Source organism: Lipophrys pholis (assembly GCF_963383615.2).
Source record: "Lipophrys pholis genome assembly, chromosome: 3".
In the NCBI taxonomy this organism is placed as follows: Eukaryota; Metazoa; Chordata; class Actinopteri; order Blenniiformes; family Blenniidae; genus Lipophrys; species Lipophrys pholis.
Genome location: NC_137627.1, coordinates 30839888 through 30862076, shown reverse-complemented (window position 1 = coordinate 30862076; position 22189 = coordinate 30839888). Strand labels below are relative to the sequence as shown.

General features: G+C 38.4%; 1 protein-coding gene across 2 annotated transcripts in view; it reads left to right on the top strand.

The window, feature by feature from the left end:
• The window catches only part of cntn5 (contactin 5), a 155391-nt gene that overhangs the window by 35160 nt on the left and 98042 nt on the right, over positions 1–22189 (top strand). For both annotated transcript variants that reach the window (XM_080460392.1, XM_080460391.1), the window contains exon 2: positions 14162–14280. In XM_080460392.1, the coding sequence (XP_080316518.1) occupies positions 14226–14280 (55 nt within the window). In that variant the 5' untranslated portion in view covers positions 14162–14225. The remainder of the gene's footprint in view (positions 1–14161; positions 14281–22189) is intronic.

The window sequence follows — 22189 nt, the reverse complement described above, 5'->3', positions numbered from 1 at the left end:
ATGAGTCATTCCCATTAGTCTCCTTCGTGTACTGTGTGACTCAGTTGCAGGAAGCACATTTCTCTCTTGAAGTTGGGGGTATGTCCTATAGTGAGGAACAGTAACATGGCTTCATAATCCCAATACAGCTATGAGTGGCGTAATGATGCTTTAGTCGCCTCAGGCAATGGTGAGGATGATGACGGTGATGATGGGAGTTGAGTTAAAAAGTAATGAATGTAGTTAAACTGGAGGTAGTGGCAATTTCAATTAATACGTTGGACCACAAACATGATTATAATTGTGAGATTACATAAAATTGGAATGTCTGTGATGTGAATTTGTTAGGTGACAATTCTCACCTTTTTAAAAACACATTATGCAAATAAATTAATGTCATGACCCTCTGCTAGGACGTAGCTTTTGGGTATTTATGGTTTTTATTAGCCACAGCATGGGAAACAATGTGGTGTTTGTTTCTCTTAGAAGAAACAAAAGAGCAGGAAGCGTGAATGTGCAGGAGTCATTTTCAAGAAGGACAAAGATTGACGTTGTTCGCAGATTGGTTGCGTTGGCTGCATTCGCCATCTGCTTCAGCTTTGATAGCTCTATGGATGCTGTTTACCTCACCGGAAGGAAACGTGCCATTTTTAAGCAGTGAGATGAGTGACAAGAGAAGGAGCAGGAACTTGACCAAGTGAGGGGGTGGGAAGTGGGACAAACGACACAGTCCAACTGAACTCGTCAAAATATGTGCTTTCTATACCTGCGTGTCTATTTTTAAAACTTTTATACAGAATGGATTCACTTTTTCTCTTTATATTCCCACAGATTTATTTTCTTTGCTCATCACACAAGAGCTGCTGTGGCCAATGTGCACCATTACATCAGCACACGTAGAGACAAAATGCCTTGCTCGAGTGCATGTCTTGCTAAAATAGAAGAGAACTCACACATATTGTTTACTTGTTTTTCCCTTCCTTTTTGTGTAAAAAAAAAAAAAAAAAGCCAATTTTTCCAGCAGTTATCTTCTTCAGCAGTTCCCATTTTTGTTGCTCTTTCAGTTGTTTGCTTCTGCTTCAACATGACTTAGTAGAGGGCTAATCTGGAAAAAAAGTCCCATTAGCAGAGGGGTTGTCTTGGTCAAAGAGGTGAAGCTGTGGCGAGAGTAATCCCAGTATTATCATGTTTTAACTTGGGATTAAAGCCTCCAACCTTTGTAACAACACAGTTTTTTTTAAAGAGCTTAGTGGCGTGCATAGAGTGAAATACAAATGTATCTCGGAGCAACGATTTATGTGTTGATTTCTTTTGCGTAACCAAGCATTCAGAATAATTTTTTTATTCAAAACAAATCTTTGTTCTCAGAAAAAAACTTATCATTTAGAATGTGTGAATTCTAGAGGAGGTTACGTGATTTTATTCATTGCCAGAAATGTTTCTTTTTTCCCTACATCAACACTACTAATTTACCTTGTGACCATGACCAATTACATAAAAAATATATTGAATAAAATCTTTATTGGTAAAACATTAGTTACAGGTGCACCATTTTTACATGGTATATGATGCGAAAACCTATAACTAACACATGTTGGTAATTGCCTTTTATTAATTATGGATCTTGAATAATTTATGATAACCAAAATAAATACTACTTCTATAGGCAATTGTGTGAGTTTTACTTATAATATTTGCTAATTATAGTTCTTTTTCAATAGATTTTGTTTTTATTAGTTTGTTTTTTTGTCCAGTTTTCTGGTGACGTAGAATTGGTTACTGTGAGTTGGTGATATATTTTATCCCACATGCACAAATGTCATCAAAAACAGGGACACATTGACCAGGGAAATATAAAGATTAGGCATTTTCATCTGAAATGTTGTTTCGTAAACGGGGCCTACGTGTGTGAGAGTAAAATATAACTTCAAAGCTATAATATCTACTGCAACAAGCTACCAGGTGGACCCCAAGATGTTTCTGCTTCTCATTTTGTTGAACTGTTATGTGCATACTGTATCATAAGTTATCAAACTAAAGTAAAGTTCTTGTTCAAACTGTAGCCTTGGAGAATGAGCTACCGTCTGGATTTCCTTGAGTTGCTTACAGGGGTAAAAATCCATTCCAGCTACAGTAGCCTTAATATTTATAGGAGAAATTGGGAGAGAGAGTGGATAAAAAAACAGCATTGTCCAAGTGTCACTGTAAAATGAAACCTTTGAAGTTGTTCAAATTGAATACGAGCTTGCACTGCCAGTGATCTTTGTGTGTGCGTGTGTGTGTGTGTGTGTGTGTGTGTGTGTGTGTGTGTGTGTGTGTGTGTGTGTGTGTGTGTGTGTGTGTGTGTGTGTGTGTGTGTGTGTGTGTGTGTGTGTGTGATACTGAAAATATGAGCTTGTTTATCGCAGTGTAGGTCTACATAAATGGACTGTATCGCAGTGTTTTCTTTTTTTTTTCTTTTTTTTTTTACAGAGATGTATTTAAACCAGAATACCAGCTGTATGAAATGGATGCCTTCATGGCATGAGGGTTTCAAAATCCACAAATCAATAAGCAACCACAGCTGAGATGAGTATCGAGCTGAAGTGTCATTCACTCATTTCCACTTAAAACATATTTTTAGCACTACTATATTCATGTTTGCTCACACTTGCCGTTGGCACTCATTGTTACTATTTGTGATTTTGCTCTTGGCACCAAATAAACTCTACCACTTTTTTTTGTTCTTCCCCATGATTATCATCACTAATAGCAATGACAAGCTGGCAGAAGCAGATGCTAGCACCTTGTTCTTGTTTGATAATATTATTTTCTTCATTTGTTTAAAGTAATATGGATCAAAACTGAAAACGAGAAAAGACAAGGTACAAAAACTGTCGCTTACGGTTATTGGGGAGACATAATAAGGTCATGCTTGAAGTATAGAAAGGTATCTCATCATCCCATGGATGCACGGTGACAAAGATCTTTTCTTTGATCTGTCTTTTTGTATTTGAATAAAGTATTTGCTGTCATTTTATCGATGTGACAATACACACGCATATACACACTTCTCTGGGGCTTGTGTGCGATTGTGTGTTTACGGTCTGTAACAAAGGCTGCGCTCCTATAGCATGACACTAATAACATTTCTGGTGTGTCAGACTCATTTTAGGGAGATTAGGGATTTCGGGACATTTTAGAAATATGTCAGACCGTTTGCATGCGAACCACAGATCGCTTGTTAGATCCGGTTCAGAGTTCGGAGGAGCGTTTTGAAGACGCCCAAATGAAAAGGTCTTTCCCAGAAACTCCCTGAAGAGAAATCCGGTCCAAATCAAACAGGGTAATGTGAATGCAATTTTATTTCAGGGGCCACAAACAGCTCAATTTCATCTTTATTGACCTGGATTGGTAAAATAGTGCAATTGTGAGCAGAGGAGAAGTGATGAAAATGAATATTCTTACAAAACCAAACAATTACTACAGAAAATTACTAAAATATCAACAAAGTTCAAATTCAATGAAACTTTCTGATGTAAAATACAGTGAAATGTCAAAAGGCTAATCCTAGTTTCCAAGTAATCCTAGTATCTATCTTTCATGGCAGCATCACCGATACCTTGGCTCGAGTCTCAGTGTTGTGTTGTTACTACTTTAAACCTCTTGCAGGACAGCCACCTCAGTGTGCAAGAGCACTTTTATTAGGAAGAACAAAGCTCAAAGTACAAAGACAGTAACATGACTCTCTATCAGAACTCATACAATTATTGCAATACTCAGCAACATTATGACATATCACTTGTTCACATAATGTCGTGCTGCCATATTTGAGAAAACAACCAACAAAGGTTACATTGGGGATTTAGGTTAGAGATTCCTGGTGTCTTGAATAATACACAAGTTGAATTTCCTCACACATGAAGTACAAAAACAGCACCAGTGGAAATACACACGAGTCTCACACTGCAACAGAAAAGAATCATTCATAAAATTTTCACAAGACTGTAAGAAGCGCATGCAGGTCCCCCCAATGTCCCACATTGTCTTAAAATCACACAATATCCTGCTGAATATAAAGAAAATCCAGCTACTGTGGGAGTGTTTGTGACTTGGTTTTGATGAGCCTCAGCCTGGCACAACCATGTCTGCATTTGTTTCATGTTCAACGCACTCGGTGGAAACGCGGCGGTGACACCGAGGCGAGGCATCAAGTTGAGAGCCGTCTGCGGACCTTGTTGCACTCTCTGGCGCTGGCTCATTAATAATCGTCTGGCTGAGCTGTGATGGCCCGAGCACAAGCCTGACAGAATCCAGCTCCACGGCCATCTAATGCAGCATATAGCACACACCTGCAAAAAAAGTTGCATTGTGAAGCCACGAGTGGATGTGCTGTTTTTGTGGCCTCCTCTGTGAAATATAAAAGGGGTGATTCATCTTTCAGTGAACTCTTTACTCTCAGCGTCACTCGGTATATGATGTTTTGGCTGGGATAGTTTCAAATAGCTGATGTCAGTGGTCTTCAACTTGGGAGACCACCAGAAAAAACAAGGCTAAAATTACATTACTGCCTAAAGAAAACCATATTTGTTTTTGGGGGGTTTTTTTGGTGGTGGGAGGGTGGGGGGGGGGGGGGGGGGGACTTTTTTTAATTCATTTTTTTGTGGAATCCAAGTCCAGCATGCGGGTCCACAGCCTTCCTTAGGCCTGGTTACTCAACAACGTTTTTAAGTGAAAACACAAAACTTTCCTTGCATTTTGAGGGTCTGTTTACGGGACAAAGGTGCTTGGAGCCACTGAAAATGCAACTTTTTGAAAACACATTAATTCTCCTGGGACTTGTTAGTTTTATAGTTGAGTCACCGTAATAACAATACAACTTGGTCTTCTATCCATACAAATGTCTGTATACTCCCATTGTCTATAGCGTGTGTGATTTCGTGACAAAAACCAACGGCACTCATTAGTGGCCCAATAATGAAAACTGCACGAAAACATTTTTCTGCATTTCCGCCATTTCCATGGACATTGTTTTCAATGTGTTGCTGTGTAAATGCAAATCTTAACTGAAACAAAACTGCAAAAATTATACAATTTGAATTTGTGTAAACAAGGCCTTAGATGCTAACATAGAATAGAATAACATAGAATAGAATAGAAATACTTTATTAATCACTGAAGGAATTTATTTCTCATTTTTCAATAATAGGAGGGTTAAAATGCTTCCCATATTAAAAAGATAAATAAATGTGAACTATTGGATTAAATGATGTTTGAGTCTGAATTGTTGACGATATGTTCTTTTGGAGGGCATTTAAAGGACTTTAACTTTTTATTGCATTCTTTATTCTATATTATTGCCTAGCCCAGTTTTTCTCATGCCTGTAGAAAATGCACCATATATAATCTTGTCTGGGTTGAAGACTGTTCTGCCCTGCCACCCAAAGTATATGGTTGGATGGAAAGTAAAAGATGACTACACAAATGACATGTCTGGCAGAGCTGTGCGCTTTCAAGCGGGGTGAACTTTAGGTTGTCTGAGTGCAGATGCACTTCATTTAATTTACGCAGGAGACCTCTGTTCTCCCACATGGATGGAGTGCTTGACAGTAGTTGAGAAAGATTCACATTCCACTTACTCAAAATATGAATCTGCGAAATGGAAAAATCGAAGAAAAAGAGATTACATCCTACTGACAACTGTTATTAATAAACATAAGCTTATCGTTAAACGGTAACATTATACAGGGCCTACAGCCAGCGACCAAAGGTCTTGGTAACAAAATGGCCAGAAATATCAGTTTTGTCAAATTTATGCAGCATTTCTCTTGCAGCGGTTAGAAAGCTTTAAAAATCTGATGATGACCTGTATGGAATTGGCATTGGCCAAAAGGTTGCTTAAAGTCAATCATTAAATACATGGATGGTGGAAATATATACATACACACAAGATCTCGGATTGTGAAAAAAAAAAATTGGGCCATGATGTACAGAAATAATCTTCTTCTTCTTCTTCTTCTTCTTCTTCTTCTTCTTCTTCTTCTTCTTCTTCTTCTTCTTCTTCTTCTTCTTCTTCTTCTTCTTCTTCTTCTTCTTCTTCTTCTTCTTCTTCTTCTTCTTCTTCTTCTTCTTCTTCTTCTTCTTCTTCTTCTTCTTCTTCTTCTTCTTCTTCTTCTTCTTCTTCTTCTTCTTCTTCTTCTTCTTCTTCTTCTTCTTCTTCTTCTTCTTCTTCTTCTTCATGGTAGTGGTAGTGGTAGTGGTATTATTACTGTTTCCAAAAGCTACTTTGTTTAAAAATCTCTGCCTCAACATTTTTGTCTTTGAAAAGTTCCTTCACTTTTTGGAAGAACTGTTTTCTGTAGCTTGAAATAAATGTGCTTCAGATGCCTGACCTTCACTTGAACCGCAAAATATTTTATTTTAAAAACCACTTTTTGTCAGATCAAACATCAAACTATCAGATTGACAGCTCGGGAGAAGAAAAAGTCACTCTGCTGAAGTTTAAACTGCACAAACCTCCTCCCTTTTATACACATAATATTGTACTTTTCATGTTCTCGGCACATCTGCTGCCACTTTGCAACATCACCTTAACTTCACTTTTCAGCAGTGTGAATATATTCTGGAACAGCCGTAGATGATGAATGTACAGCTGAAGAGAAGGAGGCTGCATGAAGAGAAGCTATTTTAACAGAGTCAAAGCGATAAAAAAATGTCTGAGAAAAAAGTTATTCTAAAAAAAAAAAGGTTGAGAGTGAAAAGGGAATAAACTATTCTCTATCAATACAACACTAATTCATAACCAAGGGTTTTATTTAGAATCAGTGTGATAAATGTAGAAAAGGCAGATCAGAGTGATGAAATAAGCTATCATGCAACATGAGCGGGTTGATTGTTTATTTGGACTGTTGTCTTAGTCCTGGTATACAAGTTTGTTTGGGCAACTTTATGAAAAAGGTTCCAAACCCATTTCTGTGGAAATGGGTGAAAATGGAACTTTTTGAAAACTGCTACTGTGCATGCCCGTAAATGTCTTTCGTTTCCATAGCAACGTTGTGAAAACAATGTCCATGTCTGAAACGAAAACACAAAAATTATGCGTTTTCACTTGAAGCATTGGCGTGGAAACGTGGCCCCAGATTCATGAGGATTTCCAATGTCTAGAGTTTGCAGTGAGCCAGCTTCTTCTATTTTACTTTCTTTTTTTACAAATTTTTTCATGCTGTTTGACTCGTGGGTTCAATCGCATTATCTCAATTTGTTCATCCAACTTTCAAAACTTCTATTTAGGTAAAAACCAACAGGTTTTCATTTTTAGTTGGAATTACATCATTAAAATTCTTGAAACACATGGTTTTGAAGTTTCCCTGTTGAAAGAGGTGTGAGCTACAGTTTCTAAGCCCTTTCTTGCTACCCCAAACTAATTACTGCAAATCTGGCAACATTTCAGGGGTACCTGTGGCTGACTGTTGGCTGATTGGCACTTTGGACATTGTGTCGCACTGTTTTCTGTTTACCTTTCCAAGTAGTATTCGCTGCCATGCTACTTTAAAATATTTCCACTTCTTGTATTCCAGTTTCTTCATCATTTTCAACAATAAAAAATGTCTATATATGTATATAAGAGCATGATTAAAAACCAGAACACTAAGACATGGAACGACCCAAAACACAAACCGGCACTAAAAGTTGGCATGCAACATTAAACATGAAATCATTACAAAAACACTACAACCTGAGCAAAAGCTTGTGAGTTAAGAGTTCCTTCTGTGGGTTTAACCTTTAATATGTGTAATCTCCTGCATTCCCACCAACAAATCACTCACTGGGAACACACATAACAGCACAGATTATGAAGAATTTCTGACAGACTTTTTTTCCCGAATGTGACAGAAAATGTTCAGAGGCAACCGGAAAAACTCTCATCTGGTACATTATTCCTAATGACCTGCCTTTACCAGGTCTTGATGATTTTGCTGTCTTCTCAGCAGGAGGAAAGTAGTAGATTCTTGGCTATCTGTCACCAAATCACACAAGCTTACAGCCTTACTGTGAATTTGAAAAAAAACAAAAACGTCCCAGTGCCTCTCATCAGCTTAAGCGTGCAGTGGACTGATGAGAATTACACTCCCCAGCGACTCTCACTACAAGCCAAGCAGTTTCAGGGCTGACAGATCAGCCAAAGCTATAGCAGGTGCAGTCTTCAAAGCCATTGCACTTTTATGGTAATTGTAATTTCCATGGTGGAAATACTGCATCATTATTAGAGTCTCGTATTAGTACTCAGAGGCTGCAGGCTTCCAAATGTACTTGTAATTTGTCAGAAATTTTTTATGTCCCGGGCACCAGTCAGGAATATTCCTCAGACTGCAGATGTGGACTGGCTGCTAATGTGTAAGTTACCCAGTACGGACGTTTTGCGAAAAGTCTCAAAGACGAAAAGTTGACGGTTGAAGTTTGAGAAACGAAGTCTGGCAGGAGTGTGGATAATCCCTTTTTTATTCCTGAAGTGATTTGGGTGTTTAAGGCTTGTGCTTGCCTTGTTTTATGATAGCGAATGCAAGCGAGATGTTAGAAAGGTGACGAAGGGCGAGAGGCTAGGTTTTTATTTTCATTTCATTTATTTATTTAAAAGGGACAATGTACAATTTAAACATAATTGTTGCCATTTGATGCATCGTACCAGATTTAGCAGGAGGCTGATTCGCATCTGCAGTCCCGTGGCAAGTAAAAGAAAACCATACATAAAGACATTCACAGGACAATGTTTAACACATGGAGACGCATACCAAGACATAAAACAACACAAAAAAATTTAATTACCCCGACTTATCGCTGCCCACCCCCCACATCAACCAGACAAGACAACATTAAAAATCCTAAAATAAGGCCAGTACTGGATCAAAGAGAAACATTGCATTGATCAGTGAGTGCAGTGCTGGCTACTTTTCAGATGTTTCTTAATCTCAGTTTTAAAGCTCTTGATGGTGGAAAATGTCCTTATAGCGGTGGACAGCTTGTTCCACTGTGTAGTGGCACAAGCTGCAAAAGCTGACTGTCCAAAAGTGGAACAACGGAATGGTATAGTGCAGTCGTGCAAAGAAGCAACTCTGGTTAATCTAATGGAGGTTATAGCGCACTGGTAGACAACGTCTTGGAAACAGCCATGAGCCATGCCATTTAGAACCTTGAAAACCATGTATAAGTTTGAGAAGACTCTAAAATTCTCAAAACGTAGAAAGTTTTATTTAGCTAAGATGTTACAATGGTGGTGCATGGAGGTTTTTTTTTTATCAAAGACCTTTAAGGCTTGTTTATACACTGACTCAAGTGGTCTGATTGCAGTTTCTCCAGCTTGTCCCCAACAGGTAATACAATAGAACAAGTTGGAGAATACAATACAAGTTGAATAAATGCCCTGGCTGCTTCTTGAGAAAGACAAGATCTAATATGTCAGAAGTTAATTCAAGTTATATTGGATAGTTTTTGTCATGCTCTTAATATGTGCTTTGAAATTTAAATTGGAATCTAACGTTACCCCTACATATTTGAGTTCAGACAGTGTTTATCGTTTCCCCCTCAAAGAAAATGTCTGAAGCTGGGGTATTGACATTGGTTTTGGAGAAGAACATGGCTTTTGTTTCATTTATGTTCAAGCGAAGGCTAGACTTTTTGAGCCATTCAGCCACAGACACTAATGCTTTTGTTACTTTATCAGCTGCCAAGTGACTGTTTTTAGCATACGTATAAAGAATTGTATCATCAGCATAAAGCTGTAATTAGACACCCTGGCAATGTTGTGGCAGATCGTTTATATAGAGGCTGAAGAGTAAGGGGCCTAACACAGACCCCTGGGGCACGCCCATTGTGCATCCCAAATAGCTTGAGCAGACAACTTTCACTTTGACACACTGTATCCTACTGGACAAATATGAGGTCATCCAAGCCAGTGTTTTCCCCGAAAGCTGAAAATGTAAAGGTTTTGAAACAAGGATATTATGGTCAACTAAATCAAAGGCCTTATGTAAATCTAGAAAGACTGCACCAACCACTCCTTCTTTATCGAGCATGGATCGAATTTGCTCAATTAGATGTAAGTTGGCAGTTTCAGTGGAGTAGGCTTTCCCGAAGCCAAACTGTAGGGGGTGTAAGCCATTACTAAGTGCATTTAAATGAGTAGTAATTTGTTCAGATACCATTTTCTCAGTAATGTTTGAAATTAAAGGGAGACTACTTATTTATAAATTGGGGTAACTATGGACTGTTTCCAGTTTGAAGGGAAAACGCTGCAGGTAATTGAGAGATTAATAAAATGGGTAATGGGAGCAGTCAAAATATTTGAGTGTTTTTTAATAAATGTTGTATCAAGATTGTAACTGTCCTTTCTTTTGGAATTTTTTAAAGACCTTATTAATTTAAGCACTTGCTCTTCACAAACTTATTGGAGATCAAGTCCTTGTTTTATTTCGGTTAATGTATTGATGTCAAAGTCTTGACGTGACAGATGCTTTCCTATCTCTTTAACTGACTCAATATAATATGAATTGAAGGCTGAGGCGATGGTTAAGCTATCTTCAGTCTGCTTTCCCTCAAAGAAAAACAAAGAGAGAACACTTTTCAGCAGCCTGTGCAGACAGCAGCTGTCTAGACTGGAAAACCTTTGGCTTTTTAATTGTTTACATCGCCAAGCAAACGGGAGTGAAAGCTAAGAAATTGGAACATCAAGTGTCACCATTCATTTATAGCTTCCTAATTCATTTGGAGCCTCAGAGCAAAGACTTAAAAAACACGAGTGGCTGATTACATGTGGTGAACAGCCCGCGAGCAACCAGCACAAACAGCCTATATTACAAGCAAGAAATAATTGTGTTTGTTTATCTCTTTTTATTTCTTTTCAGTCTCTAAATAAGAGCTTAATTGCTAAGTCACTAATTGTTTAACCCACTAATACTACTACTGGGGCTCTGTGGATTGAGAGGAGCAAATGAGGTGAGGCAAAGACAAGGAGGCATAAATGATGAATGTGGGATGACTCCTGCTGGATCTGGACATGCTTCCCTCAATCCTCAGAGCTGTCTGTGCCGCTAGCATTAATAATCTAAATGACAACCTAAATGAAGATGAGAGACACTGCCACAGAGCTAAGAGAGGAGGAAAAACAAAGGGGAGACTCAAATAGATACTCTCTCCTTTCCAATAAATGGAGAAATACCACTTTTGTGTGTGTGCGTGTGAAGATGAATGGCACAGAGGCAGAATAACAAGGTCAACACTCGTGCTGTTTTATCATGGAGGCCCACAAAAACAACATTGTATGCCATTAACATTGTCTGCAAATTAGATTGCGCCCATAAAAATAGGTGCAGTCAACATCAACTGAATACAATATTGTGTGGTCATGTTTTGATGCTGAAGTTATAATGGTGTTATTGAAAATGATAGCAATAGAGGATGATGAAAGCCTTAAATCTAGAGCTCGTGGGCAATTTGTTCTGAGTGAATTGCCGAATTGTAGCCTTTCTTGTTGTTGCTGGTCAGTTGCACAGTGACAAAGAGACAGAGAGAAGAAAGTTACATTTCTATTGGAGCCTGTTTCTGCACCGCATGATTCATTTTACTGTCGGCCTGATTCCAGCTTTGTCAGTACACGGGGTGTGAACGATGAGCGATTGACTCCTCCCGATCTGCTGTAGGTTCCCTTATGACGGCTAACCAGACCTGCAGATATGTCACTTGCTGTGCCCCTGTTGCACAGTTGAAAACCCAATTGAAAAAAAATATTTTTCAGTCTGTGCTTAGCAGTACATAATGAAAGCACAATCTATATATTCAGATCAAGCTTGTTATTTCTCTAATTCGTTCTTGCGTGATCATAAAACTGCTCACGTCCTAGCTACCTGCAGATTCTCTATGCCTACACCTTTGTACGTTTTTCTTGTGTTTTAATCAATTTCATCTCATTCAGAAGCGTCAAAGTCATTTCACTTCTGAGGGTACATACAGGGCAACTTGATCTCAAGTGATCCAGTAAATGATCCAAGTGATGAAGTGATCCAGAAAATTATTCTACATTCTAACATTATAATCTATAAATAAGTAGAACTCTAAATATCTTTGATTTAGTGCAACAAAGCCATTGAGAAGTTCAGTTTTGATGAGCTATTCTTTTACAAGACATGACAAGCCTGAAATTTTGAATAAAAGAACAATATTATCATCAATATTAAGTCTCAGTTCAGTATTTACACATGTGCATTACAACTTGCAGTACATTTGTTTTAAACTACATTATCATCATATGCTTGAATGTTTATTGTAATTTATATTGTGATTCAATACTCCACCAAATTATTACAAGAAACTACTGTCTGTCCTGAAGATGTAATTAACACAACAAAAGTAAAAAGACATTATGTTATTTTGATGTTTGGAATTTAAGTTTAATTCTTTCTCTATCATTTTTGTAAATGAGCTTAAATAGTCTCATACCTGAACTTACAGCTTCATACAGAGTGTAAGCAAAAGGGTATCTACGCTCCATTAAAATTGAGTGCACATGGGGGCTCCCCCCAGCACCTCCCGCTGTGGTCTCATCCCGGTCCGGGGTGAGTATGGCTGGAATTCGTGGGGCGTGCTCGCTCAGGCATGGCGCTCACGGGGGGGCTGGGGTGCGGTGCCCCCTCCCCATTCGCGGTTGGATCATTGGAGAATGGGATCTCGCAGTGGCCTGGTGGGGGCCCGGCTGGCGGCCTGGGGAGTGGGAGGCTTCACCCTCCCGCCAAGTGTGTGTGTGTGTGTGTGTGGGGGGGGAGGATCATGGGGCGGGAGTGTAATTAGTCAGACATAAATAACTGTAAACTGAATACAAAATGAAAAATAATACAATGACCACCTTGAAAGTCTTGTATTACCATTTAATCTCTCCCCACACAAATGTATGCCACCTATAAAAAACAGGCAACATACACAAGTAACAGCTAACTATATCAAGACGTGACACTTGTAAACATACGTATTTATTATGCAAATATTTCATAATCCCACATTATTACAGACGTTTTCTGGATTTATTTAGATTTATAGCTTGAGCAATGAGTGAGTGGTTGTGACATTTTCTTTCCCAAGATAATGAATATCTGGTGGTTATTTGATATGTTTCTGATTGCAATGAGAAGCTCATGTTACTGATCTGTGACCTGCTGATGAGTCTTGTTTGTGATTGGTTCATACTCGGTCTGAGGATGTAACCTACATGATAACTCATATATATGGAGGCAAACCTCTACTCTCTGCTTTCTTTTTCTTGGATCATGAAAGGTCCTGGAATTGCTGAAAGAATTATTAATGCTGCAAAAATACAGAAATTGAAGAGTTACTGACCAGTTGCTTCTTGCCATCTACTGTTTGCTCCATACTCAAAGAATACTCCATCATCGACTGTTTTTGAAAAGAAAGGTTTTAAGTGTTACTTTTCCCATTTGGTTAAGTTGTTTTTTCTATAAATTATAGATGAAGACATAATTCCCCGTTATGTTTGGTATTTTATTCAAGCAACATTATAAAACATAAACCACATTCATTTAATCAGAATCTCACTGTTATAGATTATAAATTCCAATTATTATACATGCACATGGTTGGTGAAAGGCACATACAATTTTTTTTGTTCTTTTATACATGCCAGAACAATACTTCTCACCCTGCCTGGAAGGTTGATATTCAGAAACTGTTCACACTCCATATTTGAATCATACATGTGTCAGTTCAATAGTCTTGTTAGTGAAGTGAGTGCCAGTCACAGTCTGACTGATTCCGTGAAGCACGTTTGATTTTTCTCACCACTAGACGTGTAAGAATTCTCTTGTATAATGAGAATTTATGAGCTGTGATAGACTGCATGCAATTAGACTGCACAACTCAGCGAGGGCGAGCAGAGTGTAACCCACTGTATAGTTTGACACTAAATCGTGGAGTGGGAGCAATCCTGTCATGTGTAACTCTCCCATGGGCCAGATTGCGTGGTGCGAACATATCTGTGATCATGAGACAAGAAAGTAAAACGCAGATTCCATTTAATGAGATCTGCACCCTGATTTGTGTTAACAGCTGTAGTGCTCACTGTGCTGCTGCATGTATGCGATAACTCCAGATACATCCTCCCACCAACTCATGTTTTTATTAAAATTATTTGGGTTGTTTGCAGGAGCAGCTTTAATGAAGAAACAGATCTGCTAACATTCTTGCAAAAGGGACCCTCTTCAACAAGTATGGGGTCACCATGGAAACCATTTCTCCTCCTGTCTGTCATCAGTGGCCTTTCAGGTAAGAAATTCAAAGGGTTGTGCTTGGAGCTAATAGTGATAAAAACAGATCCATAGAATAATATCGTAAAGCCCTGATTTATTTCTATTTTTATTTTCATTTTATTTTATTTATTCCATTCATTAAAAAAAAAAAAAAAAAATCTATTTAATATTAACACAAAAGTTTACAAACCTATATGAATGAAAAGGAGCGGAAGGAAGAATAATCTTATATAATCTGCCCCTTTGTACCAATAATCAGTTCATAACAGCATGAGAAAACAACAATGAATAACAAAATGTCTGTGATGATTGAGACACAAGCACCGCCACTCATTCATATCAAATTTGTCTTTCATAAGACATAAAATTAAACAAACCAGAAAACAACACTAAAAAACAAAACAGGCAAGCAAAAGGATGGACATCAACAACAACACAAAAGAAAAACAAAAAACAAAACCCCAAGACATTATGGTACTTTAGAGAAGTTCACTGTATTTTAATAATATACTTAGATGTTTGAATCTTATATTTGCTTTACAGTCTTTTAAATCTGTGCTCAGATTGTTCCATAATGTGACCCCTTTCACAGAAATGCAACACTCCTTTAATTTTGTCCTAAACTTTGGTTTCATAAAGATCTCTTTTCCTTTTAAGTTATACATACTGACTCTTTTTGCGAATCTGACCTGGAGATTTACATTTTTTGATGCGCTTTATACATCGTTTGCAAAATGCTGTGATCTGCAATGTCATTGAACTTCAACAGTTTTAACTGAAAGAATAATGGGTTTGTAGGATGTCTGTATTCCTTTCTGCTTATTCTTCGTATGGCTCTTTTCTGTAATATGAAGACTGACTGGATGTTTGTCTTACATGCATTTCCCCAAACTTCAACACAGTAGGTCAGATGAGGAACAATCAGACAGTTATATAACATGTAAAGAGCTTTGCTATCTAATAGATCCTTTACTTTGTGTAGTCCAGCAATTGATATTTTCATGTTTGTATAATTTATGTGTGATTTCCAGCTGATAATACAGTATATCATGTAATGGAAAGATGCAAATGTGACATGGTTGTTAGAATGATGCTTTAATGGACCCGAGAGGGAGTTGTCTGTGTCTTTCAAATAATCATTTTTAGTTTTTATGTCTAATACAAAGTAGACGGCTCATTCATAATTGTTGCTCTGTGTGATGTGCATGTTTTTCCTAATGGTGGTTATAAACAATGTGAAGTCGTCACTCGTCACCCACATTACTGATGTAGGTTACTAAAGGATGCACCAATACTCCATGTTGTACTTGTACATGTACACCGAAAAAGCTCCCCGATACAACCCCGCGAGTACTATGTGACAGCAGCAGATAAACCAGAGAGAACAAGAGATGTCTGCAGTTTAGAGATTGTTTAATACTAATGAATATGACAAATATAAGGCAGACTGGAAATTATGTTCTGCCAAAGTATCAAGAGGAGGTGAAAGAGAGTTCGTACAGCAATAATAATAATAATAACAATAATGACAATGATAATAATACATTTTATTTGTAACGCACTTCACGTTAAAGCAATCTCAAAGTGCTAAAGAGAAAATAAAAATTATTAAAAGAAAAGGTAGGTCAGGGCGAGAAAAACAGTTAAAGTTTCAAAGGTGCACAATTAAAATAAAAAAAGATAGGTTTTTAGCAACTGAATCAGCAGAGACACTTGGACCAGTTAGCCTGGTGTCGCTCATTCGTTTAACTGCTCAGTGGATCCAGGAGGGTTTTACTCTGAGTCGTGTTACATACTACATATTACATGCTACATGCTAGAGGTTCAGGGCTCACACACCAGCCATACAACATGCTAAACGTGATTAAAGTAAGACTGATACACTCATCCAGTCTGTGGCGACGTACTGCAAGATCAGTCCTTTGATCCACAGTCTACAGTATGCATAGAGCAATGCGTTACACTATGCACTGCCCTATGCACACTGTAGACTGTAGATTGATGCAGAGGCTGTACTGATGTGGTTCGTGGTAACGTAGAGTCTTCGCATATCGTTTCCATATCTTATATGAATTAGGCTTGATGGTATTTAATTAGTACTAGCATCGGCATTCTGTATCGGCACGTAGCTAAAGGTTAGTGCTGATAATTGTACTCGTCCTTTAGTTTACTCATCCCAACTTTTTCCATGAAACGATTTAAAAGCAGGAAAGATTGCCAGCTAAATATCCCTCAATCTGTCCTTCATTACGGGGTTCATCCAGGTTAGCATCGCAAAAAGAAGCAGCATATCTTCGCTGACATGTTGTGATTGGCAGGATACACCCTGGACACGTCACCAGTCCATCACAGGGCTTTTGGTGCATTCACGAATAACTACAAAATGGGGAACTAACTTCCTCCCACTGGGAAAAATCACCTGATTGCTCTCAAACTGGGACTTTCTCACTTGAAAAGAGGTCATATGGTGAATTTGGAATACACAGTTAATTTAATAATAATAATTATGATTGTAGGATGATGAGGACATTGAAAATTCCTACTTTAATCCAAAATTACTGTCAAACTTGAGGATTTCTTAGTATCACTGGTCCAGCAGGAGTGTGGCACTGCTCAGGTCCTTCTGCTGAGTCTCAAACCATATCTATACTAGCGGGGTTAGCAGCCAGGGCACGCGATCAAGCTTCAGATCAAGTGTCTCCTTTGGTCAGTCCGGATCATGTGTTTGCTTAATGGACTCTGCCCTTTTAACGGTTCTTTCATCCCACCGGAGCGATGGTTCGTGCACTCTGGGGCTCTCTCTGAGCTTCGTCTATGGGAAGTCAAACAAACTGTGCCGACCTCACTCGTCTGCTTGTTAAATGGTACCAATACATGGAAGCAACTATTTCTTAACTTTTGAAGCTTGACTCCTGGGATTACTGAATTTCAGACTCATGGTGGATAGTTTTTAAAAGAAATATACCAGATCTTTCTTTTCAGGCTGGATATGACAATTCAACTAAAAGTTTATAAGGTTATTTCTAGATGAGGAAAAAAAAAAGTTGAGATTTGGATGATATTTGTTAAATAACGAAACACTATTTATGTTCTGCAGAGGCAAATGTGCACTATTTACTGTTTTTATTGCAGTCCCTGTCGTGTTTTACATTCATCCCAGTGTGAGTAGGTGTTTCATTCACATGCTCGGTGTCTAATTTGCTGTACACAGCTGCAGCTTGTATCCATGTGTTGTAATAAATGGGGGACAATACAGGGCCGGGCGAGCAACAATGCAGCTCAAACAGAGCTGCTCAGGCTGACAGGTGTGAAATGAAGGAGCAGTGTGTGGCTGCAGGAACATGAGAGGGAGCCACTTATGTGGAAGCTATCAGTGTAAAGGCCGGTTCAACAAGCCAAATATGAGAAAGGCTGTTGGATGAGAGAATTATGATAATTACCATTGAATTTCTCTGAATAACAACAATAAACAGTTTGAATTGGTTCATTTCTTGTGGACCAACAAGAATACTGAAATAAACTAGCCATACATTATTAATCCCCTGAGGGAAACCTCTATTTTTTATAATTTTTTTGCATTGACCCATCATGTGGGTGGCCACATTATGGTTCCCCAGGGAGCCTTTGGGGCTCAATAGTTTAGCTCACTGAGCAAGTGGTGACAGTGGTGACCTGTCAGCCATGGGGATCGAACCTGCAAGCCTCCGAACCCAAGTTCACCTCTCTAAGCTCCCGGCCACCACTGCCCTGAATACTGTGATTATTCATGGAAAGTTTTATCCATAAAGCACCAGAGGTGGGTGGAGTACCTCAAAAATATACTCAAGTAAAAGTTTTGTTACTTTAGCAAAATATACAAAAATATTACTTGAGCAAAAGTGTTATAGTACTTGGATTAAAATGTACTCATAGTGAGTAATTGATAAGTGACAAATTTAGATATAATGAAATATTATTGCATTACGCAAAAAATGCAAAAACAATGCTTTTTCACTTTGGTTGTTGTGTAAACAGGCCTTAATCTTCCAAACCCAAGCTTGGCGCTACTTCCGCAAAAGATTATGCTGATAACTTGACCTCCCATTCTACTTGAAGAAACATTCGGTACGTCCAAAAAACCAGCCCTCAAAGCAGTGTTCTTGTGGGAACAGCCTACACCTGAAAAAAAAAGTAAATGAACAAAAGCTGTGATCAAATATGATCTAATGGATATCAATTACATCTGGGTTAGATGGTCAAGACTTAAAAAGCAGCATAATATATATGCTTTAGATGTAAATGTCACCTCTGCAGTAAAATATAGAAAAATAACATTTTCCAGCTTTTTAAGAAATTGTAATATTGCTACCTCACCAAGTAAACACATACCAACAACACAACAGTGTATACAAAGTACCCTTTGAAAAGGTTACCTGGCGAGTGCACAGGAAGCTGAAGCCCAAACTGCTTGTGTTAGTATAAGCAGAAAAGCTCGCTAACAAGCCTCTGGTGATAATGTTAGTTCAGACCCGAGCAGCAGACAGGCCGGAGCTTTATTTACAAATGCACTGGGAGGACTGTTCTAGTTTAATCAGAAGTGTTTTAAACTGCTGTCTGTATAGCGTGATGAGTGCCACCCCGAGGTTTTGTAAGCGTAATTCATGGTGCATGTGGGAATGTGTGTTATACTCAGGGAAGCTATACCAACTCACTTTTCCCATTTGAATGATCTGTGTAGTTTTCTGTAATGAAAGTTTTTTTCTCCACAGGCAGGGCATGGCATTGTTTAGTTTCCAGTTCATCACAGGACAAACACGGAAAGAAAGAATTAATGAAAGGAACAAGTGCGCTGGAAAGAGACAAAGAGAAGCTTCCCTACTTTAGGGCATTTTAGGCCCTGTTTACGTGACAATGTTTTCAAGTGAAAATGGAAAACTTCTGTTGCGGTTTTGCTGTCTGTTTATATGACAATGGTGCTTGGAGCCACTGAAAACACAACTTTTTGGTAATGGCACCCAAGGTGGAACATTTTGAAACCGCACGGTCTACATGGAAATGGTTGAAAACCCAACTCTTTAAAAACGCTTGGGCTCTGTGCAACCTTTGGAAACACTCAGGCTCTGTCTTCATGAAAATGGCAGAAAACGTTGCTACTGTGCATAATCACCACTATAATAGGACAGGAAATAGTTCTTTTGCACATGTTCAGCAGATGGACATTAACAACAATGGCAACCTCCAGAGTGTCATGACTCCCAGTCCATATTCTCCTGAGACTGGGTAGTTTTATAGTCGAGGGTCACCGTAATAACGTCTATCCATACGAATGTCCGCGTGTTTATCGAGAACAGTAGCACCCAGTTGTGGACAAACATGGTAACTACATTTTTTTCAATATTTCTGCCATTCCCGTGTAAACATACATGGTTTCCAAAACATTGCTGTCTCAACACAAAAACAATGTGTTTTCACTTGAAACATCGTCATCAGAGTCTCAGAATCACTATTCTCAAATGCACGGTATAGAACTGTGGAAGAAAGCAGGAATATCCGGAGATAACTCTGCACAGACTTAAACTGAGAATCTTTTCTCTGTGAGCTAAGAAGCACCGTGTGGCCTCAACAATTTACCTTTAGTATTTGGAGACTTGGATAAATTAAGGACTCTCTTTACTGACCTTGCCAATGCTGTGGCACCCCATCTTCTCCGTGTTTTATTATTCATTGGTGGCACACTTTGTTTAAGATGCTCATTCACAGCCGAGTCGATTAGGTTAAACTTCTACATTCAAATTCTTGCCAACTTAGCAGAGTCTTTGCCCCAGAGATGCAATGGAGGACGAGATCGTGAGTCAAACGTTGACACTTTTCAGTAAGTCACAGGGCTTGTCAATCTCGCACAGTTCTCAAAGCAGTGCAGGTACTGAAACAAAATATAGCCAAATTCCTTTAAGAAAAATTAAAGGCACCTTTATTATTTTGAAGTCACAAACCATGCTTCTATCCACGCATGAAGAGATGCAGAAAAAGAAAAAAAAAAAAAAAAAATCGTTTTAATTTCCTGATCGCTGTTTTTGGATTTACAAAACTGTTTACAGCATATTATGTGCCAAAATATTCCAAGTCAGTCACAGGGAAGAATGATGCAGTCAAGGAGAATAAAGAGAGATTTTTTCAGCTGTGGAATAGATGCAAAGTGCAGCGACTATTGAGAGCTTTTTCAGACCAACAGAAGCACTTAAGAAATCTCTCAGAAATGTCTCGTCTGTCACGGGTGTCGCTCTACCTCTTTTCAGCTGCAGGAACACAAAGACATGTTTTGTCAGGCCGCGAGATTAGTGTGGTTCAACTCCGGTCCTCTAGAACTGGTGTCACTTTTTTTTCTCTAATTTTACTGAAATATCTTTCCCAAATTCACATTATAAGTAATAGTAGTTTTGCTATCTTACTTAAGATATTCACTTCTAAATAGTTTTCTTTTTATTATAATACTTTTTAATAACTTGGACCATTTAGGCTTAAGATCCTTGACATTGCTGCAAACGTGAACACAGAAATTTTGATTTACAAAAGAGAATGAATGCTTTCTGGTAGACATCCTCAAAACTGTCTAAAAACCTGAGGGGGGAAGTAACAATATACTAATGGCTTTTGACATTTACTCTCTGTATTTGACTCCTTACAATCTCTAAACGGGCTCTTCATATTCTTTGTTCGACCTTTGCCACTTGAAAATCCCTTGTGATGTTCCTCAGGGCTCAATCCTTGGGCCTCTTTTATTTAACATCGGCATGCTCCCTCTGGCTCAGATCATGGAACATTACAACATCTTCGATCATAAAAGGGCAGAGGACAGACAAACAGACCACTCTATTACCATTGTCAGTGAACGACCACAAGCCCCTATACCCACCGAGTAAGAGCATAAATGATATTAACAAGATTTTTGCATGATATTTACATGATTGAAGTTGCATTAAAACAACTTCAAAATCGCAATATTTGCAGCCAACAATGTAATAATCTATAAATAAACACTGGATTTTTTTGCAGGTTTGCTTATCAAAAACAGTCTTCATGGTTTGCATGGCCATCATATTCATTCATTGAGGAAACAAACTCTGCAAAACTCTCTCATTCACGGTTGTAAAACATTGTTTACTATTTTATTACACTATTGGCAAGTTATTATGCTATTAGCTTTATCACGTTCTGAATTGCCAGAAGTATTACATTCTTTGTTGTTACAGCCCACGAAAAGCCAGAGATTTTCTTGGACTGTGTCGGAAATTTCATGACCACAGCTGCTAACAACCAATAGAAAAGCAGCACAAAATGATGAAAACAACACTAACACTGCACCAAACCAAAGGTTTGCAGATCCACAGGGAGGTAAAATGTTTTCACCTGAGCTTTTTTGCTCACATGTACATGTATCATTACAGTTGTACCATTCTTTATAAGCTTTGTTCATTTATTTATTTCCTGAAGGCAATTGAGGCTTATGTAGAGGTTAATTTATCAAATCCACGTCACACTGTTTAACAGCTTTTGAACTCATAAGATTGCTAAAATTGTTGCCTGTAGGAGCATTTATACCAGGGTGTCAAGCACATATTAGTGTGAAGAAGTGCAAAGCCATGAGACACGATGAAAGAGTTAGTGCACATTGAAATGTAATTCTGATGTGGAGCAGGAAGCCAGACGTGAACTTGGATCGAGACACAGCAGCAAACATGAAACACAAACAGAAATAGGAGATACAAGAGCTGGCATGAAAAGACAGGGTAAGGTTGAAGAAATGTCCCAGAAGTAGGATGTTAAAATACAAGCGAATATGAACAGCACTTGAAACGCATAGTTATGGAAACTGGAACAACATGACAGACAACAAATGTTTAGCACAACAAAACGACAAGACATCAAACTGTAAGTTACCAGGACCC